Here is a 27,797-nt window from a genome sequence, read left to right on the forward strand (position 1 = left end):
ATATTGATAAGGTAGGAATGATAATTTCTAGAATCACTCATTGGCATTAGACATACCAACACAACCAAAGAAAAGCAATTTATAGAGAATAGTTGTACAAGTTTTATGGGTTTTTTTTTAATTTAAAAAAAAGTGTAGAACCAGAACACATGCATAAGAACTAACTTCCCCCAATTCAAGTTACACAAATTCACTCACAGTTTTATAGAATTATGTATTTAGCAGCACTGTTAATTCAAAGAGTTGAGCTGCAGTTACAGAACACAAAGGAGACCAACTAGTCAGCAACAGGCAAACATTTTCAGATTTTAAACAGGTTTCTAGCTTTCACATTGAGCACCAAAACATTCCAATAAACATAAATTAGAAAAGGAGATAAATATGGCAAAATTGAAAGCATACATGAGACATACAAACATATCAAAATAGAAAAATATATTCTCTGTAATAATATAAATTTTCCATCATAAAATACACAGGGGAAAATGTTCAAGAATTGTCTCATGCACCACACCACGGGTTGCAATATATTTCTGTTGCATATAAAGTAACACAGACATAGCTGGGGTCTAACAACTTTAATGGGTTGGTCAGGGGGGTTTGTTTTAACAATTTTTGGGTTCCCAGTAATACAAGCAAGAATTACAAAAGCACGAGTCAAACTTCTGAAATGTGCACTAGCTAAACTTGGGTAGCCAAATACCCAATGCATGTCTGCAAACCTGTGTGTTAGTCAAATACGTATGTAAACCTTGGCTTCAAGGGCACAGCGTGTTCGCACCCCTCAACTGGACATAAACATTAAGCACACATCTGAAAATCTGACCCCTATAACACGTTCTCCTCAGGTAGGTAAATTTATGGGCTACACAGATTGGTTATGTCTCTTTAAAACTCCAGCAGCCCTCTCCACCACCCCTTCCCCATATATATTCAATACTGCAATACTCCAGGAAGAAACTGTTGTGTTTGTTACAAACTAATTGTAACAGAACGAACATTCAGTAAACATACTCTGGAGCAAAGAAATGGTTTTGTCTGAAGCATTGTGTAGTATTCTACAACATCCACAACATTAATATAATATTTGGTACAGTACAAAGAAAAGTATCAATGATTTGAAGCTAGCTTTTAGTCTCTTCTCCTTTTTTTTTTGTTACAGTGAAGGCACAAATATCAAGGATCAGGTCAAGAATCCAGGCTTGATTCATGTTCTTCTGTTTCATCTGCCAGCTCAGCAGAACCACCACACACACTACTGTGGTTAACTGCAGACAGATTCAGCTCTTCATGTTCACCACCCACAATCTGAGTGGTTTCTTCCTCCTCCTCCTCTTCCTCTGCCTCTCCATCATCTTCTACATCCATCTCAAACACTCTGACATGACGGAGATTCGAACTTAGCTATGGAAATATTTAGAAGTTTTCATTAACAAAATAAACAGAAAAAAATTATTTGAAAATGTTGGCCAATGCCTTTAAAAACAGCACTTACCAAAACCCTGATTTTCTTTTAAATGGAGTGAAGTAAAGTAACAAGTTAGCGACAAACCTATTTCATTGCTACGGCTGATTAAGAATAAGGTAAATATGACTAAACTAACCTGTTCCAATCTATCTACACAGAAAGCAAGCAAACATTTAAGTTCTATTATTATAATTTTTTCGACTCTGGAGCGGAGATGCAAGTTGTCTCCTCCTTTCTTTCTAAGGATCTTGTAGAACACAGGATATAGAAAACATTTTTTTACAAAACAAATTAAGTGCCCTAAGAGTAACTGATGCAGAGTATCAATCTCTTCAGTCACTGCACCAGCAGACTATTTCCCTTAACGATTTATATGCTAGACTGTAAACATGATACTTACCACACAAGAAACTTTCCGAATGCCATTCACTGCAACATACTGAGCTTTCATATTCTCCAGTACTCTCCACTGACTTTCCAAAAAGATAGTACGTGTAGGAATATCATCAGATTGCTCATCCAGCCTACATTTGGTAAAAAACAGAAATTCATTGTGTGTGTGTGTGTTTGTGTAAGCAGCAACTCTACCCTGAGTAACCTCAGACAAAAATGACAGAATTAAAATTTTACTGTACCACAGGCAACAGGTTTATAAATGCTGTGATTCTCCTACTGCATATACTCTAGATTTCTGTTACTGGACATATTTTTCTTTACAGTGTACTGAAAATCTCTCTTCTCACCCTGAAACCATTATGGCAATATAAATAAGTATAGGAAGGCATTGATCCTGCTGTTTCGTTCCAAAGATAAGTTAGTTATGTTTTTTCAACAGATAGTGATAATACTCATAGGTACAACCACTGGGAGAATGAGGAAGAAATATTCCCTCAACCTTTTATTACCCTATCCCTCTCAGTGCAACTGCAGATCTTGTGCATTCACTCCTGTTCCTGAGTCTCTAGTACTCTTTTGAGTGGTGAGGCACAAAACCTCTTACACAGAAGCAGACAAAGTTTCTACTTCCTCAATACATTCTCAAAATTGCCTCTCTCATTTATTAAAAAAAGAGATGCGAAGTTCTATTATAAGAAATAGCATGCAATCTCAAATATGCACAAACATTAGATTTGGAAGTTGTAATCAATTGTAATCATCTCCCCTCAGAGGAAGAGAAAAAGTTATTTTTTTCCTCTTTAAAATACGTGTGTGTTAAGTGTATAACTGTATACAAATCAGATACTTGTATAATCCGCTTTTCAGCTCTTAATTTTCAGGGGGTCATGTTTTCATACCTTTTACTAGAATTCAAGCTGAATTCCCTTTCTTGGTCCTCGTCAACATACACTGAAGATAAAGGCAACTGAGCCAAGATTCTCTCTTTGCCTTCTTGTTCCGCATTCTCCTTAAGAACCACGGTTATAGTTTCATCATCATAAAAATGTGCATCTATACAACTGTAGAAGCTATAGCAAAACAGGTATGTTTATTTGTATTCTATCAAGTTTTACAAACAGTAAATGAAAAAGCTGAATGAATAAATACTGAAAGATCTTTAAGTAAGTTATCAGTATTTATGTTTCACATTTTAGATCCAAATTTTGCCTCAGCCCACAAATGACGTGTTCTTAACCTGCTAATGGGCTAATGATCATAAAGGTCATAAAAATACGCAGTCATGAACCTAAGCTTATAGAAAGCTTGGCAGTCCATGGTTTTTATGGCAATGCCATGTGCAGGCGATAGATGTTCAGGGCCAAAGTTTGTCTGATCCTTCACACAAAAAGGCAGGGAATGGGAATACTAAAAGACAGCAAGCAAGCCCCCAGGAAATATTTGGTATTGCTGAAACAGGTTGTCACGGTTCCTCCCCCACTCTGAACTCTAGGGTACAGATGTGGGGACCTGCATGAAAAACCTCCTAAGCTTATCTTTACCAGCTTAGGTCAAAACTTCCCCAAGGTACAAAATATTACACCTTGGACTGGCCGCTACCACCACCAAACTAATACTGGTTACTGGAGAAGAGCTGTTTGGACGCGTCCTTCCCCACAAAATACTTCCCAAAACCTTGCACCCCACTTCCTGGACAAGGTTTGGTAAAAAGCCTCACCAATTTGCCTAGGTGACTACAGACCCAGACCCTTGGATCTTAAGAACAATGAACAATCCTCCCAACACTTGCACCCCCCCTTTCCTGGGAAATGTTGGATAAAAAGCCTCACCAATTTGCATAGGTGACCACAGACCCAAACCCTTGGATCTGAGAACAATGAAAAAGCATTCAGTGTTTTACAAGAAGACTTTTAATAAAAAATAGAAGTAAATAGAAATAAAGAAATCCCCCCTGTAAAATCAGGATGGTAGATATCTTACAGGGTAATTAGATTCAAAAACATAGAGAACCCCTCTAGGCAAAACCTTAAGTTACAAAAAAGATACACAGACAGAAATAGTTATTCTATTCAGCACAATTCTTTTCTCAGCCATTTAAAGAAATCATAATCTAACACATACCTAGCTAGATTACTTACTAAAAGTTCTAAGACTCCATTCCTGTTCTGTCCCTGGCCAAGACGACTACAGACAGACACAGACCCTTTGTTTCTCTCCCTCCTCCCAGCTTTTGAAAGTATCTTGTCTCCTCATTGGTCATTTTGGTCAGGTGCCAGCGAGGTTACCTTTAGCTTCTTAACCCTTTACAGGTGAGAGGAGCTTTCCCCTGGCCAGGAGGGATTTCAAAGGGGTTTACCCTTCCCTTTATATTTATGACACAGGTGTTGGCTGGTTAGCTCTGAAGGCAGTCGTATCTAGCCCTCCTTTGCTAGAAGGAGAAGTTGGCCTGACATGGCTTTTCTGAGATGTGGAGAGCAGAGAAAAGGGAAAACCTGGGAAGAGAATTCCCCAAAGACACTGCATTGAGAAAATTATGGCCAACCATTACACACTTCATGCATATTATTATTTGTGTCACTGTTTTTAAAGTGTCAGTATTCCATGTTTAGGCAAGAGCAGTTTCAGAACTAAACTAATTTTGTTTCCATCTAGCAAATTCTGACAGTTTCCTTGAACTTGAGTTCAAGTACAAAGTAAGCCACCTGCCCAAAATCCTGTAAGTTACTTCATGAAGATCTATGAGGATGCAAGCAGGTGCCCAGGTCTGCCCACAAAGACCCTGATCCTGCAAGTTGCTCTAAGTGTAAACAGCTGAAAAAAACATTAAGTAGGATAAGCAAACCCTTGAAGGAATATAATCTGACAAATTATTAAAGACCCTGTTTCCCAGATATACTAACCTTGTATCTGAGCTTTCATTTATACTGTTGTTCAAAAAGTTTCCAAAATCAACAGCAAGTAGTCCATTAGCAGCAGACCTAAAAGGAGGGAGAAAACTAGCTGTGTTACTCGTCCTTGAAGTTCCATGCCAAAATACCAGAATCCAAAGATTTACACCAACTACTGGAACAGACTGCAGAGCCTATTTGGATGAGAACAGACAGGCAAGCTATATGTTGCTTCCACTCTGAAGGATGGGCTGTGGAAGAAGAAAAGCAAAAGACAATATGGATGAAAGGACTGAAGTTACAGAATTGTGTTGTAGACCTTGGCATCAGGCGCTACTAACCACTGGCATTAAGAAATTAAGAGTATAACTGTCCGTATCACTGAGATCATCTTCCCATTTTTACAGACTGTGATAAGCTTTGTAATAAGTATACAAAGTCTATCACAAGGTTTGAGGTGTTGACCAAGGTGAATATTGATGAAGTAAGATGAAGAGCCCACTTAACATTACCATTACTGCTCACTGAAAGGAAGGAGCAGAGAATACTTGACACATTTCCTTTTCAATAAAGCATACAATCACAGAAGAGTAAAATAACTCAATCCAGCAATGAAGAGCAAGGTCCTAAGCCTGGAACTGGATCTAGATACATCTGGCTGCAAAATCAGGCCCCAAGAGCATACTTTTCCATTTCCAATCAATTTATTACCTGGAAACATCCGTGTGCCGCCTCAAAATGTAAATTTTAGAAAGAGAACTTTCTAACATCGTGAAGAGAACATAATGTAAGTTGGAGGATTTGTCATTCCACCTAAAATACAAAAACAAAACAAAAAAGTTAGACCCAAACATAAAACATGGTAAATGAAATACAGTACGAGAAGCAGTATACTTACATAAAGGGTAATTTAAATAATCGAGGGGTAGAGTCCTCACTAAAACAGAAAACCAAAAAAGAAAGTCAGAAGGTAACAATTACAATAATTCTATGCTCATTAACACTAAACATAATGTAGAAAAAAAAATGTACCTTTTAGATCCTTTGTATAGAGGCATGCAAACTGCTTGATGTACTGATTTTCCAATCACATCCTGAAACACACCATGAAAACATTCCAAAATGCAGAAAAAATTATTCAGTTACACACACACCTCCCGACTTTTTTAAAGTAATCACAACCTACCTGAAACAGACTGACTCAGCCCAGTTCCTTCTGAATAAATGTCCTTATCACAAAATCTCGTATCACTTGACACACTTTTAAAAATTATTTATTTAAACCACTGTACTGTTTCTTGGAAAATAAAATGAATTAAATTTAAAAATGGATTCTAGTTGTGTGTGTGTGAGAAGCAAAGAACTGAAGAGGCAGGGAGATTTAACCACCTTCTCAGCCCCATGACAGGCTCAAGACACACTGGAAGGGGAAGCTACATTACAGCCATCCTTGTGGTACACCATGTATATTAGGGGACTTCAGCCCTTAGGGCATGCAATGGGGCACCTTCAATGAGTACTAAATTCACTTTAAACAATTTAGAGTAATTAATGACAAGATCAAAAAACAGCAGCAACTGATGGCCCAAAATGCACACAGTTTGTAACAAACAGGACTTACAGCTGGTTTTTGTAGACACTGATCAATAATACCCTCCATTCGCCTTTTGACAAAATGCAGTGATTTCTGAGGGTAATAGGGAAACAGCAGTGGACTTTCTGCAAACAAATAATTAGGGTTTTTACTGAAAAATACAGTTTCTGTAAAGATACAGTTAAATGAGTTTGCATTCTAGCAGAAGTGTGGGTCTGGATATAGAAATCAGAACTGGAGTCTTGTTTGCCCTTTGTAGCTCTCTTCCCCACCAACTAATTCCAATAGTAGAAACATGAGACTTGCATCCAGCCAACAGCTAGCAATACATGTGTCATGAAGCATCCTGTTATACCAAAAAATGTTTTTTTCTTCTTAGCGAATCTACTGTCTGGGCAAAATGGAAATATTTTCAGCTAGAATTTCCTTGCTTTGAGACATGATACATTTGATGCACACACATTTAAGATTATTTGTTACTAATTATCTTCTGAAGTATATCTAATTCATTTCAATACAAAGATTTTACTGGAAAAATAATAAATATATGCTAAGTTAGAAGGTAATATAAACTACCAAAAACTGGAAATATAGCATCAGTCACAAAACCACTTATTATGTTCCTAGCTCCTTCAAGCTTACAGTTCTATGCAGATAACAAGGCAAGTGAATGCCTTAATACTTGCTGACTTGTGATACTAACAAGAAGCTGGTGTATACAATCATTCTCAAACTGTGCAGCGTTCTCTGCTGGTGGCAGAAAACTGGCTGGTTACACGGTGTTGGCTATTTCCAGTTACACGGTGTTGGCTATTTCCAGCCACTAAATCAAATGGAAAGATACCTAAATTATATTACATAACTTTCTAGATATATTTTGTCATATAAACAATTGCTGTAGTTGCCATAAGGATGCTACATGACTGTGAATAGGCAGAAAGGGTTTACAAGATAGTCTCTCTGTTATAATTTGGTCCATGCTATGGAAGAGTTTTAGACCACCAAGACAATCAAAAACAATTACTATGAGCATCAACTACTTGATGTCTAATTTACATGAGTGAGAGAAGAATATAAAAGGGAGAGGGATTCCATAATGCCTGAGGAAAAACAGTCTGCAAAACTGTGATCTTATTCTAGATTGAGCAGGGGCCTGTATGGAAACATCTTTATAGGGCAATGAGATCTGCAGGTTTGTTTCTACACCACTGATATTCTTTGCAACTGACACAGTATAATTTACTTGCACTCATGCCTACCCAAGTATGATTATTATCATCAAATCTGCACATGTATCTTTGATTGCACAGCATGCAATACCTTTAAGATGTGTGCTGTTTTGAAGGAAGTTAAACCACTGATTTCCCTCTGTGTTAGGTGGGGATACAAGGTCGTCATCTTCATCTTTCAAGTACTGCAAGAAATGACAGATCCATGCAGTAAACATTTAAGAACAAGATACTTCTGACACATTCACTGAAGGACTGTGTGAGAAGAATATGTGTCATAATATCTTCATTTAATTGGCCTTTTAAAAAAATAAATAACCCAGTTTTTGGGCCTTCTTCCCACATCTTTAGAAAATGTTTTATTGTCCATTCTAAATCAGATTATAACAGGTTACTCAAAATGCTGTGGAACTTCTTATCAGAGATAGTTATAAACCATTTCTCTTTGAAACTGCAATTTTAGATTCTAATACTAGTGCCCCAGGATTTGAAGGACATCAAGCAAACAGATTTCAATTTCATTCCATCAACATTAGTTTCAACCGTGTTCCACTTTTTTTTTTTTAAATACACCACACAAATGAAGGAAATAATTTATAAGATATGAATCCAATTAATTTTCCCTAATAATCAGGGAGATAAAATAGTATCCTCCACTCATAACACCTGTGTGTGTGTTGAGCAGCAGGAAGGGAGTTAGAAGGAGTGCTCTTTAGTAACTACATCATCTTAATACTCTAGCCCTTGCTCCCCTGTCCCTCTTTCCCCAGCTGGTGCTTGTCCGTATACTTTGTCTCTCTTATCTCAATATACAGCCTGATACTTTACCTGACCAACTCTCTCGACATTGAAGTATTTTCCTTTACGATTGTAGAGCTCTGGTGCCTGAACCAAATATAAAACAAATTTTAAACACAAAATACTGACTTGACAGTACTTAAGACAAGGGAAATTAGATGATTTTTCATAGTGAGACACTTTAAAAAAAAACAAAAGACAATTTAGTTTAACCAGCCTTTCCAGTTCAGTTGTCTGAAGACAGAATTAGGGTGCATGCATAAAAGCACTCAGTAAACTGAAATACCTTACCTCATTGAAGTGTTCAGTAAGAAAATCAGCAACAAATGTGATATCTTTTTGAGTCATCTAATGGAAATAAAAAGGGGAAAGACTATAAAATAACCATAATTCAAACAAATATAGAATGTAATAGGTTCCAAGGAGGCATGTGACAAAAGCCTACAGGTAGATATTAAAAAAAAAGGTGACCTTAACAGAGAGCTAAATGTTGGGAGAGAGAAATGGAAAATTACAAGACGGTCATAAGAGCAACAACAGGGCAAAGTGGGGGACTTTGCTTACCATTTCAGATGTCTACACACAAATGCAAAGAGCATTGGGAATAAACAGGAAGAACTGAAAGTATTAGTCCATAAATTAAATTACTTAACTGGCATCACAGAGACTTGGTGGGATAAATCTCTTAACTACCGCACTGGCATAGAGGGGCATAGCTTGCTCAGGAAGGGCCCACAGAGGAACAAGGGAGATGTTGCACTGTACGTCAAGAACACACACTTGTTATGAAGGTCCAGAGGACGAGAGAGGCAGACCAATTGAAAGATAAAAGTGAGGAAGATAAAAGGGAGGAAAAGAACAGAGGCAATGTCATTACAGTGATCTATTACACACCAACAAATAAGGAAGTGGTGGTGGGTGAGGAATTTCTAAAAAAACAAAAAAAAACACACAGAAATATCCAAACATAAGACATCATAGTAATAGGGGATTTCAACTACCCAGACATCTGCTGGACAAGTAATAAGACAAATCAAAGTGTCCAATAAGTTCTTGGAATGCATTGGGGAAAACTTTTTCTTTCAGTAAGTGGAGGAAGTAACCAGCCCTTTTAGACTTGATTCTGACTAACAAGGAGGAATTGGTTGCGAACCTGAAGATACTTGGCGTGAAAGTGATCATGAAATGATAGATTTCATGATTCTAAGAAAAGGAAGGAGCGAGCAGCAGAATAAGAAAAAAATTGACTTCAAAAACACAGATATTAACAAACTTGGAGATCTAACAGATAAGGTCCTGTAAGAAGAAAAATCAGAGGGAAAAAGAAGTTCAGGAGAGCTGGAAGTTGTCTCAAAGGGACAATATTAAAAGGTGCAACAGCAAACTATCCTGATGTGAAGGAAGAAGATACAAAGAATAGTAAGAAGCCAATATGGCTCCCTTGAGAGCTCTTTAATGACCTGTAAATCAAAAAGGAATCGTACAAAAAGTGGAAGCATGGAAAAATTGCTAAGGATAAGTAAAAAAACCCAGCACAAATATGTAAGGACAAAATGAGTTGTACCTTGTGAGGGACATAAAAGGCAATCCAGAGAGGTTCTATATGTACATTAGGAAGAAGAGGAAGGAAAGTTTATGTCCTCTACTTAGTGGGGAAGGATAGTTAATAATGGACATCATCAAGAAGACTGAGGTGTTTAATGCAAATTTTGCTTCAGTCTTCACTAAAAAGGTAAACTATGACCAGATACCTAAAACAAATAATATTAAACCAGGAGAAAAGAACACAAGCCAAAATAAGGAAAGAACAAGAATATTTAGATAAGTTAAATAAATTCAAGTCAGCAGGACCTGATGAAATGCACCTTAGGGTATTTAAGAAACTAGTTGAAAAAAAAAAAAATCACAGAACCATTCTCAATTATATTTGAGAACTCATGGAACATGGGTGATGTCCCAGAAAACTGACAAAGGGCAAACATATCATTGTCTAAAGGGGAACAAAGAGAACCTGGGGAATTACAGACCAGTCAGCTTAACTTCAATATCTGGAAATATACTGGAACAAAATTATTAAAACAATCAATTTGTAAGCACCTAGAGGATAATACGGTAAAAAGTTAGAGCTGGTTAGAGCTAGTTTTGCTAGTGAAGAATACTGGGAAGCAACAATTTTCTTCGGAACAAATCAAACACAAAGCTTCACATTAGTAAAAGTTTAGATGGGCAGCAACTGCTTTTATATAGTGTCTAAAGGACTGCTGCAGAGAAGATCATGCAACAGCAGTGATATTAACTTAGACCCAAAGAAACAGAAGCAATGCTGACGGGGGCGGGGGGGGTGGTGGAAGTAGACACCCCAGTCAGGGCAAAGGTGCCCACTAGAGAGGGGAGCAGAGAGTAAGCCTCCTTCAAGAGGTGAAAAGATCCACTATACAGCCTACTCACTAAAATGGTCAACATATAGTTTACTCAATTTCAAAGAGAAAAGTGAGATTTGTTTCAGAAGAGTAATAGACATAAGGCTGACCACATTACAGCCAATAATGTGCAACTGAGGGCATTTCATGCCCTAACTATCCCAAAGGGCTAGCAGGACAGCATTATTCTTTAAATGCAATTTACTTTAAAGAAACAACCTTAAAAGGTTGGTTTTTGTTTCTAACTGCACTAAACCACTGGCTACCTTCAGAATTAGATTTTACATTGCATTATTATAAAAAAGCATCTAATCGGAAGAAGTTACTACTACCTTGTTTAGCTCTGGAAGAACATGATCTTCTGACATCCTCAGCATGGCTGGGGGAAAATAAGAACAGCGAAAATGCTATTTTTCCAATACACTTAAAATTTTCCTAAGGTAAAATATTAAGATACAGATGACAGAGCAGGAAAGTTTACTCTTTAGATGCAATATTGACTAGCGCAGGGGACAAGGAATCAAGATTCTTAGGTTTTATTTATTAGTATGATTCAGTATTAATATAGGTTTTGAAATGAGGAGAGGGAATGATTCCTCAATTAAGTGACTGCTCTTCATTTAGACTGGCCAAGAGCTACCACTGTTAATATACCAGAGCTAAACCATAGCCAAAGATTCCCTCCGCTCCGTCAATCACCTATATAAAGGAAAAAAAGTCACTTTAACTTGTATGAATTTCCAGGATAGCAATAAATAGAAAGTCATAACAGCAGCTCCACAACTGGATTTAGTCAGTCAATCTATTTTTTGCCAACATTTCAGTATTTAAATACAATACTGGCTCTTTTCATCATTTAATTTCTTTTTTAAAAAGCTATCAAGGAGCTTATCAAACTACATTTGTTAGAAGTCAATTCCACAGATTAACCCATAGGCAAATATTATTACACTAATTCTGGAATTGTCATAGAATATCAAAGCAAATAATTAAAATATAAAGGAGATATGAAATACTTAGGATATAATTAAGCTTACCCACATACAACCATCGGAAAAATGCTTTGAAGTTTTTCATACTACTGTCTATAACTCTGTATAAAAAAAAATGCAAATTGGTAGAAGACTTGATGTAAACAAAGGTCACAAGCTGCAAGTTTATGCAGAAGTTCTAACTGTATTATAGGTGGGGATGGCAGCAATGCCGTTTTGTTAAGTTGGCCTTTCGCTTCCCATTACAATACTACTTTCGGTTGTTTATAACTTTGCCAAACTTTAACTCTTTGAGCTGGACTTTCCCATACTAGATGTCTGCCTCAGGCTGAATTGTTTTGGAAAATTTCAGTCAAACTGGTTCAGTCATTTTGGAGAACGAGGCTAGTGAAAACTATGTTTCCCAGTTAAAAGATTCTGGTGACCTTTTCTTTGATACATTGTAGCACCCTCATGTTTTGGAATAGGGACTTGAAATTTGGAAGGAGGGCAGAAACTTGTGTCAGGGGGTATGTCTTTTGTTGTCTGCATGAGAATTCACCCAATATTTTGCCAAATTATAAGCCGGAGGGGGAGGGGGGAAATCATGGCTCACAAATGCTCAGTACAGACTTGCTAGACCCTAACAGCTAAAATCTCTGTAGATTCCATCCTCACTGAGCATGCTCCATCCCCAAAAAACTCCTATAGATGACAGGATGGTGCATGTACCATCCCCACAGAGCAGTGGAGCATGCTCCCTCCAGTCCAGGGCTATAGTGGTGAAGTTAGAGTTTTCTTGTAATTGCTGCTCCCAGCTGCTCTCTGAGCCACGCACTGGAACTGAGAGCAGGGAAATCTCTCTCCTGTGCTCTCAAACATCCCACTACTAACATCTACTGGAGGAGGAAGCCATTTGATTCAAATACTACTCCTGGGGGAATTCTGCACCCTGGTGTGTGTGTGCGCAAAATTCACATCCATCACAAAGTCCTTTGCTTCCCTACAGAAAAATTACTTTCTGACAGGGAAGAGAAGGGAAGCTGCAAGAATGGTCACTCACCCTTCCTCAGCAGTGCAGGTATATTGTTTCAGGCACTCAGAGCAGCCGGTGGGGAGGTAAATCACCACAGGGCTGGGGACACCCCAGCTGGTGGCTCCTACCCTGAGCTGGGATCAGCTGCTAGCTGAGCTGGAGGCAGGGGGAGGACAGGACTTCCTCTTCCCCTGCAAGGAACGGCTGGGGCTGGGTCAGACCCATCCCCAGAAAGCTCCCCCAGCTGCAGGAAGCTCAGCATCCTCCCTTGATTCCTACCCCCATCACTCTTCAGCCACGGGAGGAGGGGTCACTGTACGAGAAGCTGCTCCCCCATCCACCCAACCCCCTGCATCTGGACCTCCCCATACTCAGACCCCTCCCATCAAGCCTCATCCAGTACACCCAGAACCCTCCCCCTGAGCCCCAACCACCTTCACCTGGAACCCCCTGCAGAGTCCCACTTCTCCTGCTCCTGGAACCAACCCCACAACAAGCCTCTGTGCATCCAGATCCCCCTACACCTGGACCCCGACAATAAGCTGTCTGCATCCAGATTGTCCCACACAGAACCCTCTCACCCCACACCTGGATCCCCCCCACACTAAGCCTCTCCAAACTTGGATTCTGCCTGGTTGAGCCTGCCTGCCCCCTACCTTAGTGTGCCTGGCATGAAGGAGCAGAGCCCTGGGGTGTTTCTGGGGGCAGGCCCAGCCCTTGCATTGTGTCAGGGTTGGGTGCAGCCTCACTGCCAAATCAGTGTCCCAGGAGGGGGCAGGGGGAGGCTGCAGGGTGATCTCCCACCTCTGTGCAGCCAGTGGACTGTGCTTCCCACTGCCATGCTGGAGCCTCCACATTGATTTATTGTGCAAAATTCTGCAAGTTTTATTTGTCAATTTAAAAATATTGTGTACAGAATTTATAATTTTTTGGTGCAGAATGCCCGCAGGAGTAAGATGCAGAGGGGATAAAAGCCAGACAGGAGAGAGGGAAAGGAGTAGATTGGGACAAGGAGTTTGGTGAGACTAGGTCTAGAGGGGAGAGAAACTGGGACTTGGAGGTGGGGAAAAACTGAGACTGGTTGGGTTGGGAGGCTGGGAGCCAAATTGCAGGGAAGGAACAAGACACAAATCAGATGAGGTGTTGCAGGGACTGGCTGGGCAAAAAGCCTGGGACAGTGAACCAGGGACAGAATGGGGGGCAGGAGACTGAGGAGGCAGACTGGGACCCAGCTGGAGGGCAGAAAGGGGGAGAGAGATTGAACAAGGGGCTACGGTGAGGTAGAGAGGTACTGGCTGGGAAAGGAGACTGGCACTAGGTGTGGGGAAGTGGAGAAACTGGTAGTCAGTGGAAGAATGGGATTCCAAAAACAAGCCCAGAGGGGGAGCCTAGAATTGGCTGGGCAAGGAGATGGACTAGGATGAAAAGTCTGAGGAGTGGTGATTGGGAAGTAAAGAGAAAGGTACTGGGACAAGGAGACAGGGTAGGGGAGAGAAAGGACTGAGACAGGTTGGAGGGGATGGGGCAGAAGGGATCACAGCTGGGAGAACAGACAGAAGGGTCTAACCATTAGACAACACTCCCCTCCAGAGCTTGGAATGGAGCTCAGAATTCCTAAGTTTCACCATTCCTCTCATCAGTAAATATCTGTGAAGCCCAGTGGCAAAATGTGTTTCTCATCTTCTTGTAGTGCTGGTCCATACAGAGGGTAACAGCTTACTACTGCTGTTACTCCATTACCTCAAATGGCAGAGGATCTAAAGGTTCCAACTCTGCTGATGACCCATGTGAGTATCAAGATGATGCCACCTAATGGAATTTCTATTTTTTTTCAGTTTACTTTTCTAATAACCTAGGAAATTGCACATACATAAACTATGTGAAAGGAAAATTAAGATAGTTACTATATACTTAAGTTTAAAACTGCTCTGGTTATTGGAAATTACTCATTAAGAGAACTAATTTTGTTGAAATATGAACTGTGGACTAAACAATATCAAAAATTTTATATTACCCACAAATTTAGCTCGGTTAAAAGATTAACGTTAACCGTTATTCAGGTTGCAAAGTCAAGTGCATTTGCATTATTTGCATGTGCCTGTGCATTATGATACAGTCTCCAATTACATGATCACATGCTATTTTTCCCAAAGGACCCCAGTGTCTACAAAACTGGCACTCACAATGTAGAATAAAACGCCTCTATTGTACCAGTTATATTTCTTCTTTTCCTAAGATCCATTTTGGTTGCCCTACTCATCATTCCAATATCTCACTTGATCATTTCAGTTATGTTTTAAATAAAGGAGGTCATAGAACAGTTACTCGAGGGGATTATTCTAATACATAAAATGACATAGAAAAATCTTCAAACATTCATTTCAGCTATATGTTACATTTTTATATTTGAAAATTAGGACTGTCGCGCAATTAAAACAATGAATCGCACTGTTAAACAATAATAGAATACCATTTATTTGAATATTTTTGGATGTTTTCTACATTTTCAAATACATTTTTTCAATTACAACACAGAATACAAAGTGTATGGTGCTCACTTTATATTATGATTTTTTATTACCAATATTTATACTGTAAAAATGATAAACAAAAGAAATAGTATTTTTCAATTCACCTCCTACAAATACTGTAGTGCAGTGCTTCTCAAGCTATCTGATGTGGGGGGACCAGCAATTTTTTTCCCAATGTGCACGCGGACTGGCAGCCGATGGCTCACGGACCGGCACCGGTCCGCGGACCACCACTTTGAGTAGCACTGCTGTAGCGCAATCTCTTTATCATTAAAGTTGAACTTACAAATGTAGAATTAAGTACAAAGTGACATTTCAAATAAGAAGCAGACAGCAGTATCTCCCATAAAATGTAAACAAACTTGTTGTCTTAGAGACTGGCTGAACAAGAAGTAGGACTGAGTGGACTTGTAGGCTCTAAAGTTTTACATTGGTTTGTTTTTGAATGCAGTTTTATTTTGTACTTAATTCTACATTTGTAAGTTCAACTTTCACAATAAAGAGATTGCACTACAGTACTTGTATGAGGTGAATTGAAAAATACTATTTCTTTTATCATTTTTACTGTGCAAATATTTGTAAGGAAAAATAATAATATAAAGAGAGCACTGTACACTTTGTATTCTGTGTTGTAATAGAAATCAATATATTTGAAAATGTAGATAAACATCCAAAATATGTAATGAATTTCAATTGTTTAACAGTGCGATTAATCGCGATTAATTTTTTAAATCACGATTAATTTTTCTGAGTTAATCACGAGTTAACTGCGATTAATCGACAGCCCTATTGAAAATAAAATTGTGTTGCAACTCTCCAAATAAATACTTACTGAAGAAGCTCGTTTGCTTTCAAGATGAAGGAGCCCACAGCAGTAATAGCATCTGCAAAGAGAGCAACCATTTTTAGTTTTCACAACGAACATCAGCGTGATGAGTAGTAAGCCAATTACTGTACCTTCAATTCCTGCTGCGTCTAGTCCAAGAGACTCATATTTTTGTTTCCATGATGCCATTCCTTTCAGTTCACTCAAATGGTACAACAATGCCTCAGAGCCACTATTACAGAAAAGCATAATTTCTTAATCAAGTGGAGACTCGTTTAACTGACAAATATTTTACACATAATATCTTACTCTTATACAGCACTTTCTCATCCCTACTTTGTAAAGTTCTTTCAAATATATCATTATCCTCATTTTACAGAGAGCAAGCATTCTGTCCAAAAGCATTACCTACTTTTTTTGAATCACAGTCCCAAGTCCTTAAACATTAGCTACAGCACATTTCCTGTACAGTGTTAGACTTTTCTAGCTCTAATCAGTTAAATAAATCAAGTATTTCTTCCCTTACAATACTTTAGGGAGAAAAGAGTTAATATTCAAAATTACATTTTAAATTTTAATTTCTGATGTCACAAAATAATAACAGACTAAACTCTGCACGATCATGACAAGAAGTGGTTATGTTTTTCATTGGGCTCAGTTTCTTTTAAACTAAGGTTTACTAATAAATTTATCTCTGTAATTCATTAGGTGTTATATGACTTACCTCTGCAAGTGACTTATGACTAATTTTTGTATACTGGAGTACGAAGACTCTATGGACTGACCAAGCTTTTTTAAGCCCTGATAGAAAAGAGACATGCTTCATTATAGTATATTAATACGACACTTATGAAAGATACTGAAATAGACCATTTAAAGACAGTAAACATTACCATACCTTTACTGTTAGTTGGTTCATTAAAAGTGCTTGAAGTTCAAGGCTAAGTGACAAAAATTAAAATAAGTGTTCTTTCTTTAATCTGAATATGCATTTACAAGTTGAAACAGGAATATAAAAACCCAAGCAGCAACTACCTTGCTTTGCCCCACAACAGCAGCTGCATAAACTCATCCTGTACAGAAGTGGTTGTGTTCTTTTCCTGTTAATCAAAAATTACTGAAATAAACTGATGATTTTTAAAAATTACCAATTTACAACATTAGAATTGCAAACACCTCATTTAAAATACAGAGAAACAAAATACATCATTGAACACTGAAAATGCATTCTTGACCACTGGAAACTCAATGATTAAAATAGGAAAAAATATTCACTACTTTCACATTTATTCCATTAGCGATAAGAGTTTTGAACATTATTTTTATTAATTCAGAATGTATGTTACCAAACAATTTTTTAAATTTGTTTGTTAAATACTAGCAAGGATTACAAAATTTATGCCACTCCAACAGCACCTCATTGGTAGCTCCCTTATACATATTCTACTATACTTTTTCCTACTTGACATAGAGCCAGTGAGATGAACCAAGCTGCAGGTGCTCCAATTCAATAGTTATGATAATTGGAATCTGTGCTAGGAAATTATTTGCTTATAAAAAAGAAATTCAACTTTAGCCACTCACAAATTAAGAGTGTAAACGTACTGCTCAAGTTGTACACTTTCATGGACAGGCTGGTCAATCACTAACAGAAGTATACTCAGTGGGTTAGAAAACACAAATCTAATAAGAAGGCAATCAGCCAATAATTATATTAGTGGACAACCATCACTACTGCATGAACATGAATCCATTAAAATAATGAGATTGATGATGGTATACCAATTGACTGTTGTCAATGGACTAGAAAGTCACAGGATAAAACTACTGAACTCTCAAACAATGCTTTTTCAACTTCAAAGCACTTGACAAACATTAATTACTAATGGACTCCAGCTTGCCTCTGAATTTACAGAGACCATTATCCTGTGATAGCTGTTCATTACACACGATATAGACAAATTGGAAAAAGAACAGGAGTATTTGTGGCACTTTTGACGGATACAGACGAACACGGCTGCTACTCTGAAACAAATTGGAGAAAGTCCAGAGAAGAGCAACAAAAATGATTAAGGGTCTAGAAAACATGACCTTTGAGGGAAGACTGAAAACAACTGGGTTTGTTTAGTCTGGAAAAGAGAAGACTGAGAGGAGACATGATAACAGTTTTCAAGTACATAAAAAGTTGTTACAAGGAGGAGGGAGAAAAATTGTTCTTCTTAACACCTTGGAGGATAGGACAAGAAGCAATGGGCTTAAATTGCAGCAAGGGAGGTTTAGAAATTCCTAACTGTCAGGATGGTTAAGCACTGAAATAAATTGCCTAGGGAGGTTGTGGAATCTCCATCATTGGAGATTTTTAAGAGCAGGTTAGACAAACACCTGCCAGGGATGGTCTAATACTAGGTCCTGCCAGGAGTCCAGGGGACTGGACTAGATGACTTCTCAAGGTCCCTTCCAGACCTATGATTCTATGAAAGAAACAAAACTGAGATATGAAATAATTTAATATAAATAAGAAAGCTATTCATTCTCTGCCTTCCCCAAATAATTGCTTATACCACAATACCTGTACGAATTTGGTTAGACGTGAGTCCATCTGCATCAATATTTCTTCCCATGCTTCACACATACATGTCAATGATAACTTTATATACTGCAATGCAAAGAGAAGTTAGTGCAGTGACTTTTTTAAAATTGAGACTAAACATACATATGTTCTCAGAGGACTCTTATCTTTACATTTCTAAAGCGGTGCTCTATATTAACTTAAAATCAACCTAAATCCCTAAGTAAGCAAGTGTTTTATACTAATAGGGTTACAAAATCCAATGCCTGTAATAACTGTGGAATTAAAAAAAAGTCATAACAAAAATGTACCTGTAGGAGAGTTGAAATATGAGTAAATTTCCTGGCCATTCGAGTTACCTCAGGTAAATAAACCGATAGCAGACTGGTGTCCAGCTGTAATATGCAAGATAAGCAACAGTTATAATCAGATGGATGGTCTTTTTATTTTCTGTAACAATAGCCTCGATCACGTTCATTAAGGCAAAAACCACAGTCACTAAAATAGGGAATATTAAAATATATTTCCTACTATAATAGGGAATAATGAAATTATTTAGTTGTTAGTTTGGCAGAAAGGAGACAGTACATAAAAAGCCTTTAGAATACAGCTACTGTTCAGAAAAATGCAAACACTTCAGAGCTTCATCACTGTCAATCACGTATTACAACAATTTGAGTCAAAATGGAGAAGCCAAAAAACCTAAATAATATTACATGAACTTTAGAGAAGGTGGGAATAAAAATATTTTTATCGTTATGTAAATAGAAATGAGGACAATATATTAGAATTGTTTCATATGAGTAGTAAAAATAAATAGTTTAAATATTTTAACAGAACATTTAGAAAACACCACTATTTGTGTGTTTGCAGTCTGCATTTTACTCACCTGGAAATAGGTAATCTCCGGTACACTGTCTGGGGAAACTTGCACCTCTGTAATGACGGATAGTGATTTCAAATCACTAGAAAAGCATAATCCAAGGCAAGAACCTGCCACCTGAAAGAGTCCAATGTAAAGGGGTTAAAGTATCTCATTTTCTCAATAGCCCAATAGGTACAAGTACACTGATCTATTAACTGATGAACTGAACACATGCCCTTATTTCAAACAGAAACTGCATTCTATTTCTGTGTAAGTATCACCTGAAAAGAGAAATAAACATCTCAGCTATTGAGGGGAAACAAAAATGCGTGCATACTGTTTTGTTTTGTATAATCAATATTAAATTACAGAGTGGTAGCCATGTTAGACTGTATCAGCAAAAAGAACAAGTACTTGTGGCACCTTAGAGATTAACGAATTTATTTGGGCATAAGCTTTCGTGGGCTAAAACCCTCTTCATCAGATGCATGCAGCGGAAAATACAGAAGGAAGATATATAGAGACAGACACACACACACACCATGAAAAAATGGGGGTTGCCATACCAACACTAAGGAGACTAATCAATTAAGGTTTTAGAGTAGCAGCCATGTTAGTCTGTTTCCACAAAAAGAACAGGAGGAGTACTTGTGGCATCTTAGAGACTAACAAATTTATTAGAGCATAAGCTTTCGTGGGCTACAGCTGATGAAGCGGGCTAATAAATTTGTTAGTCTCCAAGGTACCACAAGTACCACAAGTACAATTAAGGTGCACTTTGTTTCAAATGATACAGGATTTGAAGATTTCCAGATGGAATACTAATTAAAAAACAAAATAAAAACCACACAACTATTCCTCTCTCTGGGTTTTAAGCATAGTAATACTGAAGTGTTGAAGTTGCAATACTTTACACTCCCAAAGATGAACTAAAAACTGTGTTTAATTAACAAAGTGTATTTTAAGAGGAGAAATAACAAGGGAAGTTAAAAATAAAAACAAAACAAAAACACTTACCCCTATTACTGTAGCAATCTTGTACATTCCATAAGCATAAACCTCAATGAATCCAGAACTGCCTCCAAGAACAAGGGCATTTAGCCTGATAACAAATAAGACTCAGAAATTACTCAGTGAGTTGTCCAAATGGGAGGGGACGGGGGGGAATCAAATTTTACTGGATTATGACAAACCTAGTCAGTAAATCACTAGTTGGCTATTTCTATTCCACATGAATACCTATTCTTAGGATTTAATATTTAAAAGTAATCAAAGTCTGTAGTGTGAAGATTATCACCAATATATAGTCAACATTAAAACAAGACAAAAATTTAAAATACATTAAAATATTGTTTAAAGAGAGAAATTAATAGCTCTACAAAAAAGTTACTAGCACCAATGTTATTAGTATAGATAGATGATGAGAGAAAATTTGATTTATACATACACCCTAACTAGCAATCTTCTTTCTAAAGAGTAGACAACAGCATATTTCCTCTTTTAAATCTTCTCTTATATTCAGCTAATTTTACTCTAATATAACTCTGAATATATCACCAGCAGTCACACAATGGCATTGCCCCACTCAATTTCAAATGCAATGAAAACTGAAAACAAATGTAGCACCTGAGAACAAGCACCAATGACAACAGCAACAGAAGAGGGAATCCCATCCAGTGGACAGGGCACTGGACTGGTCCTGAGAGAGTGGCATTTTGTTCCTGGCTGTAATGCTAACTTGCTGTGTAACCTTGGACAACTCACTTCATCTTTCTGTGCCTATGTTTCCTCTCCCATCCTTTGTCTGTCCATTTGTATTGTAAACTCTTTGGGGTAGGTGATCTATGATAGGGCTGAATCTGACCCTGTAATTGTAATTTTAAATTGAATAAGTATTTACCATATTTCCAAGTGGTTTCAGGCCCTGCTGAAGTAACAAACAAACCATTCCCTGCAAAAATAGGTCAATAGAGATCTTTTTTTCCAATTATATTAGAGGACGAGGAGGAAGCTGCAGTTAGCTATTTTTTAAGCATTTATGGTGTGTTTGATAGCACATTTCTCTAATCTAAGAAGAGGACCTATCCAAGCTGCAAATGGGGGAGACAAAGGAAGGGAAAATGATTTTAAAGAATACCCATCACTTCCATTTGTTTTAAATAGGCTAGTTTTAAAGTGACTCTAATTATACTGCCAATGAGACAAAGGGTGGTTTTACAAGAATTTGTATGCTTAATGCTTATAAACTACGTCAGGGGCTTTAGGGTTTTTTTGCTAGTGGATTCTTTGGAAGCATGGAGAATTAGCTGAACTATGACATCACAAAAAACTTAAACGTGATCAGCTGAGAGATGAAGGGATTCTTTATCCGACTACAGAACGATTTAGTTTTGCTTAACATGTATTTAACTCAAGATTAAGACAATTTGAAAGAAAGCTCTCTGAAATATTCAACCAACTCTCCCTCTCTTTCAATTAAAGGGTAATACAGTTCCCACTTCAGTTCTATATTCCTTCAAGAAGTCCTCCAGCAAAGAGAGAGACCTGGGTCCATTAAATCCTTCTTTGCACTTTATAAAAGCCAAGAGACTTTCCTGCCACCCCTTTTGTAGGTCACCATTAAGAAAAAAAGTTACAATTTATTTTAAATCCAAACTTGCCGTTATTTTATGGATTTCAAAGAACAATACTTACCTTACATCACCCAAGAGCTTCATAATCTCATCTGATTTTTCTTCACTAAAAATATAAAAATGGTATGATTATGGTAACCCATAGGCAACCATAAGCATCATTATAAGAAGACATGAAGTCATCAATTCTTACCTGAAAATTTTTGCAGAGGTACTGTAGCTAAATTGAAGGCAAAATAAAGTTTGAGAAATAAGTGCCTTTAGTAAAGATGTCTTCTTATTTACTTCAGAACAGTTGTGTACTTTTAAACATAAAGAACCCATAAAATGACACCAAATGACAAATTAAGATATTTAGGTTTTTTAATTTAACACCTACTTTTTGGGCAATGCAGGTAATTTAGGCAGGAGAAGATTTGACTCATCCTCAGCATTATAAAATGAAGTGAGAACACTGAAAAAAAAGGAATCATTAAGAATTTCTTTGCCTTTGCTGCCAGACTTTAAAAATTGTAAAAGATTTTTTTTTTAAATTAAATGCCAGGTAGTAATTTAGACTTAACATATCATGTATGTTCAAAGAGTTACAAATCTCACAAGCATATCATTTGTTTTCTAAGTAAAGTCTTTTTAAAACACAATCACATCAATACAAGATGGCTAAAGAGCTCTCTTTTTGTTTTTATATCCTCTTCTTTTGACTTAGTGTTTCCCACATAGAAAGGCGAAGAACAAGTTTATATTTGCTGATTCAGTGGTTTGCTTCCCAAATCTTCCATTATTATTAATTATTTGCATTATAACAGTGCGGGGAGGCCCTGATCGTGGAGCACGGGACCCCACTGTGCTAGACAATGTACAAACACCAAAAAAAGAAAGATTTCCCCTGCCCTAAACAGCTTTAAATAATTCCTAGCATAAGTCTATGGGCCTGATCCAAAGCCCACTGAAGTCAACAAAAAGACTCGTCAGTCTAAAGCAAAGCCTTATTTACAACCTCATTTCAGGTTAACATATATCCACAAGTTAAGTGTCCAGCATATTACATGTTTATGCTGGAAGCATGAGGTTGCAATTAAAATTATGTAGAGATTACTGTAAAAGAGATTAAGGAAGCCCACAACATATTCTGCAGGAAATTACTTATGAAGATGCTGAGTGTGGAAACAGGCCACAAGGGCATTAGTCTACGGTTAAAAGATATCCCCTAGCTTAATATTTCCTTGCTGGTTCAGGGTTTGTGTTTATGGGGAGGGGGAAGAATGTCACACTTACCTAGCCTTAATCCCTTTTAAACAAAATTTTTGTTTATGGAATTTCTTGTTTTTTTAATACAGCCAATGTAGACTGGTTTGTGAGGACACAGAAATGGGGGCGGGGATGCCCCCAACTTCCCCTATGGCATGTGGAACTATGAAGGGCTCATATCAGATCTGTGCGAATGTCAGAGTGAACAGAAGCACAATTTATGACTAATGGCACACAACTTGCAAGACAATGGGGGTACTCTTATGTCCTGAGATACAAACATAATTAAGACAGCACTTCCAATAGCTCTGGGTTTTCCATCAATGCATTAAAAATAAACAAAATCACTAAAATTCTTGAAAATGTGGATAAAAATAATATTTTAAATTTATCACCTTCCATTGTCCAGGTACAATGAAGCAGATTACAGCAATACATTTGATATTGGTAGAACACCGTTACGTAAACTGAGCAGCAATTATGCAAGTCAATACTAGCTCATATATCTAAATAAATAAGCTATAATAAACTATAAATTAATAAATGGACGCACAAGATACTATTAAAAGTGTTCTTGTTCTTATAACTAGAAAACAAAAATATCAAACTTTTAGCACTAGAACTGCACTGTTATCAATAAATGTATGAAAAACCTACACTAGAAACAAAAAAAAGGGGATTTTTTTAAATGAAGTGGTGGGAAAAGTGACTGACCTATGTGACAGTTACTTTTTTTTTTTTTTTGCTTAACTACTATATTCCACTATTTAACTGTAAAGTTTTTAGAGCTACCTGCTTTCTTCAGTTACTTCCATCCAATGCATGTAAGTAATAGGAGCATCCACTGAGAAAGAGTGTAAACTTTCAGGTTTTTCTACATCACACAGGATAACACGCTTGGTATCAGCTAGGCCAAAAGCCAAAACTAGAGAAGTAACAGAATAATGTTAAATAATCAACACACAAAACATTGCAGCTACTCAAACATATGACAAGTTAGGAAATGTAATGATTCTTCAGTCATTAAATCCAAATACTACATACAATTTGAACTTTTTCTAATGTCACTTCTAATTTTAAACCATCTTACTAAAAAGCACACTTGAAGTCAACCTTTTTATTTTAAAATGGCATATTGGGTCACACCTGACAAAATGACCTGATCCTGCAAAGACTTACACATATGTTTAACCTAGGTCCATGCTTAGCTTTCTGTTACTCATGGGAGAAAACATAAGCTAAGCATGGATTAAAGTCTTAGCATATTTGGTGCCAAAAATACATTTGAGACACACTGTTCAATTAGCAAGGATATTTTATTGCAATGTAACATAATGCTAAGATTCTCACAAGAACTCATCCCTACTTGATTAGAACACTGACACGAATATTCATTGGGCAACATTTGCATAAGAACTTACATGAGTATATTCATCTTTTTGAACTAATTCATTCCCAAAGAATGCCAGGTTACAATATAATTGGAGATTCTGCTCATTCATATGCAGATGGATGATTGACATGGAACATCTCTGCACTATTAAGAGTTGAAAGCTGTGCCATGCAATTTGAAGAATAATATTCCCATAATTGCAATCAGATTTTAGATTTCACCTGTTACTTCAGTGCCACTATAATTTGGCCATTCTTTATACATCACATCACACATCAAAGGGGTACCTTTCACTATTATTTTAATAGTATTGCTACATAAAATTAATATTTTGTAGTGAGTATTTTCTTTTTGAGACAGGTGGTGCTGTGTTCACGAAAGGTATCTGCTGATTTCCAACACCATTTTTATTGCAGCACAAAACATCATATATTTAACATTACTTTTGCCATCTGGTCTCCAAGCAAGGGCTGTAACTTCTTTCCCTGTATTTTCATTTGGTGGCAAACTCCAAACTCGCTGAAAGTTTGCAAGTCGGTGAAGTAAAACCTGAAAAGCAGATAGATTAAATGTAGGAAACTTGAACATCTTCTCCTTTAACAATATTTTGTAAGTCAGCCACTAAAGTATCACTCCTTTTTATTAGATTTAAGAAAATCCCACATCCTGAAAGTCAGATCTAGAACTATTTGTATCAAGAAAGCAGTCATTCTACATACACACACAGAGTTCTGGGGCATACTGTCTACTATGAAGCAATGAAAAGAGGTTTTAGGTTAAGACCTGAAGTTTACAATCAACCTGGCTAATCGGAATAATATGGTAGATAGCAACTGTATTGTGGAAGCATTGCAGTTGATCTTCCCATGCATAGCCAGATGCATCATGAGGAGACCAAAGTGCAGAGGAGTGGTTTTTAATCTTTTTTCATTTGCGGACACCCTAAAAAATTTCAAATGAAGGTGCAGACCCTTTTGGAAATCTTAGGCATAGTATGCGGACCCCCATGGGTCTGTGGACCACAGGTTGAAAACCACTGGTGTAGACAGCAAAAAGAATGTGCTGTGGAGGGATAGAGGGAAACAAGGAAAACAGGAACTGACAGAGAGACCAGAAAAAGACATTAAAAAAACAATGCTCTCTGACAGAAGCAACCCCCCTACCCTGTCATCAGCAGACAGCACGGCCGTAAGATCAGAAGCAATATGTAGCAAACTGGCAAGGGAAGCTCTGAATTACGTTACCTCAAGAAATAAACTGAGATCTACAACATGTTGTTCCAGGACATACAGTCTGCCTCTGCACCACTAACCAGTTTTCGATGCTTCTATTGGTTTTAAAATTATTTTAAATATAAATTAATTTTTCTACACTTGTTAAATCACACACAAAAACATGCACTCTGCTGGGACACACAAAAAACCAGGTATTCAGCTGGGAATTACCATTTACTTAGATTCTGTTTTTTTAACAAAGGATAAAAGTAAGGCAAAAATTCTCCTATCACAAAATATATTCTAAAACTATTATATTGTGGACAAAGGACGACATATGTAGCAAAAAACACAGAGAGACAATATACCCACTCCACCCCCACCAGCAACTATTGCTCTTTACTCCCAGGGATCTTAACCTGAACATTTTGAAGATGAGTACAGAATCTTATGGTGACAGGATGAACATTTAAATGATACCCCTTTTCCAGAACACATCTGAAGAACATCAGGATTGTGAGAGAACATAAGACAGGAAGAAAATCAGCAAGCAATTTTTAAATACACTTTAGGAAAACAGGATGCTTCCCAAAGTCATCAGAGACTGAATATTTGAGATAGATTCAGATACAGCGTGTTCAGGCATTGTGCCAGATTCTTCACACCACTGTTCCACCAAATTCTGCCTTGCAACACATCAAGCAGCTACTGTAAACCTGGGTCTCTCCTGCACTGATGCTGGCAACTGTGCCATACAGCCAGCATGAAAAGAACACAGTTCCTGGAACTGCCAAGATAGTAAACCCAGGGCACTTACCAAGTCATTCTCATGTGAAGGGTTTAAAATAAAACAAAACACTCATAAAGACACATGCCACGCTAACACTGGAGACAGCCAAGCACCACTATTCATGTGGCTGAAGAGGCCACAAGGAATAAGGAGGCGTGTTTGGGGTATGTCAGTAATGGCCATTGAGGGTAACCAATGCTAGCCCCCTTGGCACAGCACTGCCCAGCTGCCAAGGGGAAGACTAGAGTTCTTTCTCTCTGGAGTACCAGGTACGGGGCCCTGCCAGAGGCAGGGCACGGGACTGGATCCATGGAGCGGAGCCCTGTGTGGTGAGCCCTAAGGGAACTGCTCGTGGAGGGGCAGGCAGCAGGCCCCTCGCTGCGAGCGGAGACGGGCTGTCAGCCAGCGAACCCCGCTCCCCCTAGCAGGAGAGATCACAACAGCCCTGTCTCCGGGGGCGGTTTCTCTACCCACCATTTCCAGCTGGCTGAGCCGGGCCGACCAGCTGCTCCCCGTTACCCCCGGCCCCGCCTTACCTCCCCCACTTTGTTGGCAAGGGCGATGAGATCCCTCTTGGGAGACCAGGCCATGAAGATGATTTCCTGGGGAAGCTGCTTCTCCCCGACCTGCCGGAACGCCGGCATGGCGGGGGGCTCCGGCACCCTCAGACTCGGGGCTCGCGGCCCAGCCTGCTGGGAAGCCCCCTCCTCTCACCGCCGATCTCCGTCCCCCTTAAACCCTCCCCACTCCCCCGGCAGCCCCCCTCCGCGCCCGGAGCCAGCAGGGACCCCGGCTTCACCGGGCGGCTGCCCACAGGACACAGCGAGAGCCCCCACGAGAGGCAGCTCCGCCCGGCGCTCCCGCCTTCCCAAGTTCCCGGCCGCCCTGCGCTCGTCACTGCGCGGCCGCCGGCTCCGGCTCCGCCTCC

General features: G+C 38.3%; 1 protein-coding gene across 6 annotated transcripts; it reads right to left on the reverse strand.

The window, feature by feature from the left end:
- Positions 1–174: 174 nt before the first annotated feature.
- Positions 175–27,797, reverse strand: ANAPC4 (anaphase promoting complex subunit 4). Of its 6 annotated transcripts, none has more exons than XM_073342362.1 (28): positions 27,406–27,615; positions 25,309–25,414; positions 24,265–24,397; positions 22,604–22,678; positions 22,418–22,444; positions 22,286–22,330; positions 20,609–20,693; positions 19,616–19,726; positions 19,038–19,121; positions 18,727–18,813; positions 17,193–17,257; positions 17,056–17,098; positions 16,882–16,958; positions 16,289–16,389; positions 16,164–16,215; positions 11,831–11,886; positions 11,126–11,172; positions 8,665–8,721; positions 8,404–8,460; positions 7,667–7,760; positions 6,374–6,471; positions 5,785–5,846; positions 5,651–5,689; positions 5,464–5,565; positions 4,765–4,842; positions 2,764–2,934; positions 1,869–1,992; positions 175–1,404 (listed from the first exon to the last, which is right to left on the reverse strand). In XM_073342362.1, the coding sequence occupies exons 1-28, from the start codon at positions 27,511–27,513 to the stop codon at positions 1,189–1,191; spliced, it is 2,400 nt and encodes a 799-aa protein (XP_073198463.1). In that variant the 5' UTR covers positions 27,514–27,615; the 3' UTR covers positions 175–1,188. The 6 variants fall into 6 exon arrangements, 4 of the variants coding, with proteins under 4 accessions (XP_073198463.1, XP_073198462.1, XP_073198464.1 ...); XM_073342361.1 differs by having other exon boundaries at positions 11,123–11,172; XM_073342363.1 differs by lacking the exon at positions 22,418–22,444 and having other exon boundaries at positions 11,123–11,172.

This window comes from Lepidochelys kempii, chromosome 4 (genome assembly GCF_965140265.1).
Source record: "Lepidochelys kempii isolate rLepKem1 chromosome 4, rLepKem1.hap2, whole genome shotgun sequence".
Taxonomy (NCBI): domain Eukaryota; kingdom Metazoa; phylum Chordata; order Testudines; family Cheloniidae; genus Lepidochelys; species Lepidochelys kempii.

Coding starts and splice junctions, on each gene's coding strand:
- ANAPC4 (XM_073342361.1), bottom strand. CDS start 27,513: ATGCCGGCGTTCCGGCAGGTCGGGGAGAAGCAGCTTCCCCAGGAAATC. Junction 16,390..16,881: donor GTCATAAGTCACTTGCAGAG/GTAAGTCATATA, acceptor TTTCTGTAATAG/TGGCTCTGAGGCATTGTTGT. Junction 5,847..6,373: donor AGTGTCTACAAAAACCAGCT/GTAAGTCCTGTT, acceptor GGTGTGTTTCAG/GATGTGATTGGAAAATCAGT.